This window comes from Gossypium raimondii, chromosome 7, assembly GCF_025698545.1.
Source record: "Gossypium raimondii isolate GPD5lz chromosome 7, ASM2569854v1, whole genome shotgun sequence".
NCBI classification, from domain to species: domain Eukaryota; kingdom Viridiplantae; phylum Streptophyta; class Magnoliopsida; order Malvales; family Malvaceae; genus Gossypium; species Gossypium raimondii.
In genome coordinates this window covers 44353541-44361825 of record NC_068571.1, presented here as the reverse complement: position 1 = coordinate 44361825, position 8285 = coordinate 44353541, and the positions used below count along the sequence as shown (strand labels likewise).

The window sequence follows — 8285 nt, the reverse complement described above, 5'->3', positions numbered from 1 at the left end:
CATGTCAGAAATTATTTATAAAGTCCCTTATATGAGCCTTTGAGGCAAAAAAAATGCATTAAAAACTAGTCGCTTAGAGAATTTTTCACAAAATTTCAAATTTTTCCAAGGTGCAGGGGACACACGCTCATATGGTCAGGTCATGTGGGCATTCGAAATAGGACACACGGTCGTGTTCGTACCCGTGTAACTCTCTGACTTGAGTCACATGGCCAAGCTACACGTCCGTGTGCCAGGCCGTGTGAAAAATCTTGAGCATTTTGTTTTAAATTTTAAAGATGCAGGAAACACATGGCCGAAACACATGCCTATGTGCTAGGTCGTGTGTCACACAGGGCTGAGACACACGCCCATGTCTCTACTCGTGTGGACAAAATAAGGTAATTTCTAAGCCATATTTCTCACCCAATTGGTCTTCCACCTACATTAACACTTTAACACATTCACAAGCCAATCCAAGACATTTAAACCAAGCCAAATCCAAGTCTTATGCATTATATAATACCTCATATAACCAAGTATACAAACTTGCTTACTTACCTATTTGATCAAATATTCATATGCATTATCCATCCTCACTTCAACTTCAATCATTTTAACATACACATTAACTAGATAAAGACACACATATAGACGTCAAAATATGTCAATCACAAGTCATATCAGATGGCTAGTTACAACCAAACATGTATGTGCGAACATTGGCTAATTAACTTATACACGCCATTATAACCAAAAGTAATTTACTATTTATACCGAATTGGGCCGATGGATAGTGCGATCTAGCTCCGACCAACTTCCAACCTTTACGAGCTTCCAATACTATAAACAGGAGAAACAAAATAGAGTAAGCATTTAAGCTTAGTAAGTTCGTACAACATTGAATTTAACTTACCAATTAATTCACATTTAAGGTAAGCAAATAAACATGCTCAAACCAATTTGGCCAATTGCCTAGCACGTATCCTCATCAAGTATGTTAGTCATGTAATTCACATAAATACCAAGAAACATGAATGAGCTCATCAATATTCAATTTCCACATACATGTATTTATCACTTCAAGTATCCGTGAACATGTACATATCATATCTTTGTACTTCAAGTATTTATCATAGTAATTCATCTTGAATTCATATCATCTCATATCAGAACTTTACCCGTTGAATCATTTAAAATATCGATGGATACAAGGGTAGTACACATGAAGTGTACGAATCTGAAATCCGTTAATTCATATTCGGGGGTGCTCATTTGAGCACATAATCGAGAAGCCCTCTCTCGAGCCATATAACAGGAAGCTCCAGGGAGCCATTAACGGGAAGCTCTGTATAACGGAAAGCTCATAAGAGCCATAATCGGAAAGCTCATGCGAGTCATATCGGGAAGCTCCGGGGAGCCATTAATTAGGAAGCTCACAAAGAGCCTTTAATCGGGAAGCTCACGAAGAGCCATATATCGGGATGCTTATAAGAACTGTGGTGTGTCTACAACATATGCAGAATCACAACCAATCGAGATGCTCTGAAGAGCTATTAATGGGAAGCTCACAAGAACCACATAACGGGAAGCTCGAGAGGGCCATATATCAGGATGCTCATGAGAGCAAATAACTAGACGCTCTTTCAAGCTGTGGTGTGTCCGCAATATATGCAAGACCATAACCAGTTTGGGAACCTCGTATCCATCGAATCTCATTTATCCAAATGGGATTTATTATTTATCGAGTATTATCAGATATGTGATCAATTTCATACATATATCATTTATACAATTCACATATACAACATCCAATTCAAACATATAAATATACACAATTTAGTTACACGAACTTACCTTGACAAGTGTTCGTTGATTTGTTGTTTACTAATCCGACACTTTCTCTTTTCCTCAATCTAATTCCATATTTTGTTTATCCGGATCTATACGAGTAAATTTAACTCAATTTAATATAATTCATATTCAATTCAATTCAATTCAATTCACATCTTAGGCAAAATTATCGTTTTGCCCCTATACTTTTAATTAATGATGATTTCGTCCCTAGGCTCGGAAAATGAAATTTATGCAATTTATTCCTTATTCCAAGCCTAACCGATTTTTACATGTAACATTAGCAGCCCATTTATTTCATAAAATTTAGAATTTTTTCATGAATTTTACATCTTTACAATTTAGTCCGTAATCACAATTTCATAAAAAAATACTTTACAAAAGTTGCTTATCCATCAACAACCTTTCATTTTCTAACATAAATTTCATAATTCATGCATATTAATCCATGGAAAAACCCTAGTACTTTGATAATTTTACAAATTAATCCCGAGATAGCTAAATTAAGCTTTTACGATTTCGGAAACATAAAAATTACTAAAACCGAGACAAGAATTCATACCTAATTGAGCCAAAAAAAACTTGCTTGAACTCAACACCCAAAAACTAGGGTTTTCATGTCTTTTAATTGGGAAAGATGATATAAAATGATGATATTAGATATTTATTTTATTTATCATATTTTATTTATTTACTTTCAAATTTAGTCCTTTTCTTTTCTTAAATTTTCATGGATGAATCGTCATATTTATCTACTAACTCCTATTAATGGTCTATTTATCATATAAGGACCTCCAATTTTGAATTTCATTGATATTTGATACTTATAGCTACTAAAACTCAACTTTTGCATTTCATACAATTTGGTCATTTTATCAATTAAACATGTACTCGATAAAATTTTCTTAACAAAATTTTCGTATAATATTTCTATCATATAGTAGACCATAAAATAAATTTTAAAATAATTTTTTATGGACTCAGATTTGTGGTCCCAAAACCACTGTTCCAATTTCATTGAAACGGGCTATTACAAGTCCCAAATGAAAGTATGTGGCTGCCTGTATCGAGCGCTCCATTCGAGTTTTATTGAATATTTTATTGAGTTACAAACTAAAAGGTCAACCGAATTCTACTCGGATACACAATAATATGGATATTCGAGAGACGACAAACAAACTGAGGTTATGCAGTTATTGTAGGAACCTAGGGTATACTAAGCCAACATATCATCATTTGGGGGAAACATTGAGGACAAGAACCAATTAACACATTTATTCATTTTTTTATAGACATACAAAAAAAAAAAGAAGCAAACAAACAAGCAATTTGTTCGTTTTTTCATTGCTTCTCAATTTTTGGTAAATTGTAAATATTGATATAGTATTATTGATGTAAAAATAGAGAATATAATATAAAAAATTCCATTTTTTCGTAGATTGTAAATAAATAAGTATATACTACTAATATGAAAATTACAATAGTACAATAACCCAAACTTTTAATTTTTTTTCCTTAGATTCTAAATAAGTATATTGTTAATGTAAAATACTGTTGATCAACTTTTTTTTGTATAGTTGGAATAGGTACATTACGGATAAAAAATGTAATAAAGTACAAATTAAAAGTTAATAAATTAAATGATGATTTCCATGACAAAAATTAAAAAAAAATCATTCACGTCATTGGACCGAATGTCTTCCACAACCTGGTGGGTGTCGGTTCCAAGGAGGATTTCTTCATAGTTGGGGTTCTGACTCCTCATCTTTTTCATCTTCATATTCATCTTCACCTCGACCTCCATCTTCATCTTCTTCTTGTTCTTCCATGCTTGAGTGTCGTGTCGTCCTAGGTTGCCATCATATATCATTTGTTTAAGTAACATGTAGTTGCAAAGATGAACCACCTTGGTAGAACAATGACACCGAGGGTGTTTGTGATACTATTGATGGATAAGTGTACGGTGTCGCATAACTCGATTGTAGATAAAATAATGGAATTTTCGAAAATGATGGATACGCCCGTGTTGTTGTCGACATTGGCGCTCTATTTGGTACTTAGGATGGAGGTGGTGCAAAAAATACACCTGCAAAAGGTGTTGATACATGGTACAGTGGTGCATAATATGGTGCTTGTGTATAAAAAATGTGACTAGTGAAAACACCAGAATAATATGAACCATTCTGATTGGGAGGTGGTGCAACCATCAATGCTACGTGTGGGGTTAGAGCTAATGATGACTCCATCAAGACATGTACTCCCAACCTAGGATTCATGTGGGTTCGTCTCGACCTCTTATGACGATGTTGTCTAGCCCTTTCCTCCTCCAAGAGTAGATATGACTTACCATGATGTCTAAACCATGTCATGTAATTCGGAGAGGTCGTCAATTCCGGTGTGAGATTGATTCAACATATATATGAAATCGTACCTATGCTCCCAAATGTAGATATATTTGTCATGACATTTCACCCAATCTTTGTTGGTTCTCTCCCGCAAGTCGATTTGTGCAATTCTTCGATGTCTTGGGGTGATGGTGGAATACTTTCCCTAAATCCGAACTGTCGTATCACTCGATGAGATTCGTGCATCTCCACCATCGCGAACTATCAATGGCACCTTGACATGCCAAATATTGCGCTTGGCCAAAAATTTGACCAGGATGAATTCTTGAATTCTCAAATCAGCATATGACGTTCGTTTAAACTATAGTACAAAATTATAAATTTGATTATCTACCCAATATTAAATTTCAAATCCTTACGTAAACATTATATAATTTAAAATTTCGAAAAGAAATCTCGACTTCCAATTGTTGATTTAACAGTAGCCAGATATTTTCAATGTCGTCCGCTATACCCACATGACTCGCCTCATTGTTCCACATATTCAAATAATATGTTCTTTAAAAAATGTAATAATGAAAAAAAAATATTATGGTAATTATATTATCAAATGAATTTTACCTTATTACAAGTGAGAAAGAATAAGGGGTGTTTACTCGGGAATGTAAAAATAGTAGTCGGTACCATGCCCATGATTGCTGAAGGAGTATGCAACCACTGATTATAATTTTTTGTAGTTACGTCGCCCAACACATCTCTCGGTACAATAGGGTCAACACGGTTACTTCCCAATTGAGTCGCCTCACTTCTTTCAAGTCGATGAGTTGTAGTAGCCACCTAAAATATACCAGATTTTGAGATTTATCGGGTATTAGAAGACCCTTAATTAACCTCAGGATAAATGCTCAGACGTATTGTTCTCTTTCAACGACACTCGCGGAATTGTCGATACAATTGAAATTTTCTTCCAACCATTTCATCTTTATCCGGCTACTAAAAAAATTGTCCGACACCTTGCTCGTAAATTGCGCTCCAATTACCAACGACCACCGCCCCGTAACGACTAACCCATCCACCAGTAAATCGAGTTGTAAAACTACATCCTCGAGTGTAATTGTACACTTACCGCACGAAAGATGGAATGTGTGTCTCGAGTCTCCATCTTTTCACTAAAGCGCTGATAAGAGTAGAATCCAATTTAATCCCCCCGAGCATACAAGATATGTGCAAGAATCCCACCTCTTCCAAGTGTTGTTTAATAAGACGCGGTGCCTTTATAGTTAAATTGTGTATGTACGTCTCTAAAATCTGCTTTTCGGCCTGATTATATAAAGATAAAAAAAATTATAAAATTAGTAATCTTAACAACTTAATAATGAACTTAATTAAAATTAAAAAATATAATAATATTTTTTTACCATTTACAATTGGATGTCGGAAATATACTTGTCATGGAAACAAATAAGCGAAATTGTCATCATAAAAATTAATTAAAAATAAAGACAAAATATAAAATTAAAACAATAAGACTTGGAGAGAAATTGAATGAAAAATTTAAAACTAATACGTTGAAAAAATTGAAAGAATGGATGAATTGAGAGAATTAGGAAAAAGGGGTTTAAAAGCAAAGGGAATAAAATGGCTTGAGTTTATATAGCATATAAACTAGTCGCTTTTAGCTGTTGGAAAAAATTTTGCAGTTAAATTTTTTTTTACTGTTGGGAAAAGTTACCATTGGTTGAAAATGCGTCCCGTTAGACGTGTTTTCATCTGACTTGGCAGGAAAACGCGTCTAGTAAGATGCATTTTCTATTTCTCTCTCCAAATCGGTTTATTTTATTAAATATAAAAAAATACCTAAAACCCTAATTATTTCGTAAAAACTACAAATATATCAAATTTACCCTAAAGGCTATCCAATGGATTAATAATACTCAAATATAATACTTACAATAAATAAATTCTGATGTTGAAACAAATTTGCAAATTTTGTTTCGAAATTTACAAAAACATACAAATATCCAAGCCACTACCATACTTATTTCGGAAAGAAATCATTGGTTCAACTGTTCAATGAACCATAAAAAACTGAAAAAACAACTACACTAACAGAGTCTCAACATCTCACATAGTTCATCTTGAACCTACAATAAACAGATGCATTATCACATGTTTTTTTTTCCTACAAAATGTGAATGAAATGTACTTCCAATAATAAGTACATACAAAGTTAAATGTTTATAAAGAAACCGACCCGGCATCAGTCTTTGAAGACAGCGGCGAACCGGCATTAGTCGTCGTAAGAAGCATGAGGAGCAGCAGTACATCCAGGATCAAATGGATCTTCAGAGCCACAACAATGCCAGTATTGAAATACTTTACCAGATTCAGGTGTATCCATGGTGCCCCCTGCATATACACTCTCAAATTTCCTCTTTGTTTCCCCTGTAAACAAAAATGTTCCTAAAAATGTGAATATGAGAAACTTAATTGAAAGAAAAATAACAGTTTTGAGAGTGATCTATCAAAAAGCATATATTGGAAGCTGAAACAAGTGCAAAAAAGGTTCAAAACATGCTCAAAACATGAACACTTTCACCGGACGTGAGGAACATGCAAGTCAACCAGTTCTGACAACCAGACCACTCCGATAAGACATCATCCACATACCTTGCAACTTAAATGATGTCATGTTGCCCACTTAACAAAGATCTTGGAAGGGATCAGCCAACCAACCAAAGGCAGCCATGTGTCCCACAAGATCAACCTATATTAGCCAGTGTTGTTTGAACCGAATCGAACCTACCAGGGTAGGTCTGAAGAGTGGTTTAACCCGGTTAGATTGAGAACTGATTGAACTGGCAGATAAACTGGCTAAAAACTGATTGAACCAAAATTTTTTAATTTTTTTTTTAATTTTTAATAATTTTTTATTCAAATCGATTGAACCAGTCAAACCAATTGAATTGGCGATTTGGTATCCTAACTGACTCAACCAATGGTCCAGTTTAAAAAACATTGATATAAGCTCTCTCTCACCTGAAGGAGGTGCCATGTTCATTGATCCCTTACTATACAAACAGTCCATCCTTTCCCTTCCTTCCCTTCGTTCCTTTTCACCACCTACACAATACAACTCTCCACCCTAATAGGGTGAACCGTTCTTGATCTCCATCCCATCTTCCTCCACGTCACTTTCCAATATCGACATATCCCATGTTACTCTACTTTTTAAGTTTTTTTAGTACTCGTATTCGACACATATCTATGATTTTCCAAATACATTGAAAAACTCATTTTTGAACACCTATGTGGTGCACATATCCAACGCTCAAACTCGAGAGTTACATAGACTATATCTCAATTATGGCTCCCACAAAGCCAATTGTGGTAAGATATGAACAAGGAATGAACTTATCATTACAAATTATTACTGTTAATTCAACAATTAACTTTGCAAACTGATTATGCAAGATTGTCACCACTCTCATTTAGCTAGAACTTAAACCATTCAACACCCAAAATCATTGATAAAAAAACTAATAATAATAAAATTCAATCAACAATTCCTAAACAAAAGAACCCATTTTTCTTTTAGTTATCTAAAGCTTAAAACCCCCAAATTTTGACAGAAATACTTTGCCTATGCGGCTATGTTTACAGTTCAAGCATACAACGCTGAAATCAGTGCAAACGAAGTAATGCAGAAAAAAAAATGGTTACCTCCGAAATGGGCAGTGTGAAAATGGCATGCTCGAGGGTGATTGAGCAATGGGTCGAATTGGGTTTTGCAATTCTTGCATGTTTTCAGGTTCTTGGTGCTGGGTTTCGATGTGCAGAAAATTGGAAATAGACCTGATTTGGATTGTATTTGGTGGGTTTTAATAGAAGATAAACAAGGGTTCTTCAATTTGTGGTGAAAATTTGACGGGTTTTTGTGAATATATGGCAAAGAAAAGGGAGAGATTGTTAGAGCCATGTAACAATTAATCTCTTTTGTAGATTTCTTCAAGCTACAACACCCTTTTCGGCTTTTTATTTAACGTCCAGTTTTGGCCTTTTCATATGAATCACCTTTTATGGGGTTAAATTGCACCCAAGATCACT

General features: G+C 34.4%; 1 protein-coding gene across 3 annotated transcripts; it reads right to left on the bottom strand.

The window, feature by feature from the left end:
• Nucleotides 1–4785: 4785 nt before the first annotated feature.
• Nucleotides 4786–8214, bottom strand: LOC105788993 (uncharacterized). 3 transcript variants are annotated; one of them, XM_012616173.2, is made up of 3 exons: nucleotides 7902–8214; nucleotides 6433–6623; nucleotides 4786–5498 (listed from the first exon to the last, which is right to left on the bottom strand). In XM_012616173.2, exons 1-2 carry the CDS (start codon nucleotides 8155–8157, stop codon nucleotides 6469–6471), a joined length of 411 nt encoding a protein of 136 aa, XP_012471627.1. In that variant the 5' UTR covers nucleotides 8158–8214; the 3' UTR covers nucleotides 4786–5498; nucleotides 6433–6468. The 3 variants fall into 3 exon arrangements, with proteins under 3 accessions (XP_012471627.1, XP_052489949.1, XP_012471618.1); XM_052633989.1 differs by lacking the exon at nucleotides 4786–5498 and adding an exon at nucleotides 6110–6322; XM_012616164.2 differs by lacking the exon at nucleotides 4786–5498 and having other exon boundaries at nucleotides 6110–6623; nucleotides 7902–8213.
• Between the last annotated feature and the right edge of the window lie 71 nt (nucleotides 8215–8285).

Excerpts from the sequence above, each read along its gene's own strand:
- LOC105788993 (XM_012616173.2), bottom strand. The coding sequence starts at position 8,157 with ATGGCTCTAACAATCTCTCCCTTTTCTTTGCCATATATTCACAAAAAC. Across the intron at positions 6,624-7,901 it reads TCACACTGCCCATTTCGGAG|GGGAAACAAAGAGGAAATTT; the intron begins GTAACCATTTTT and ends TTTTGTTTACAG.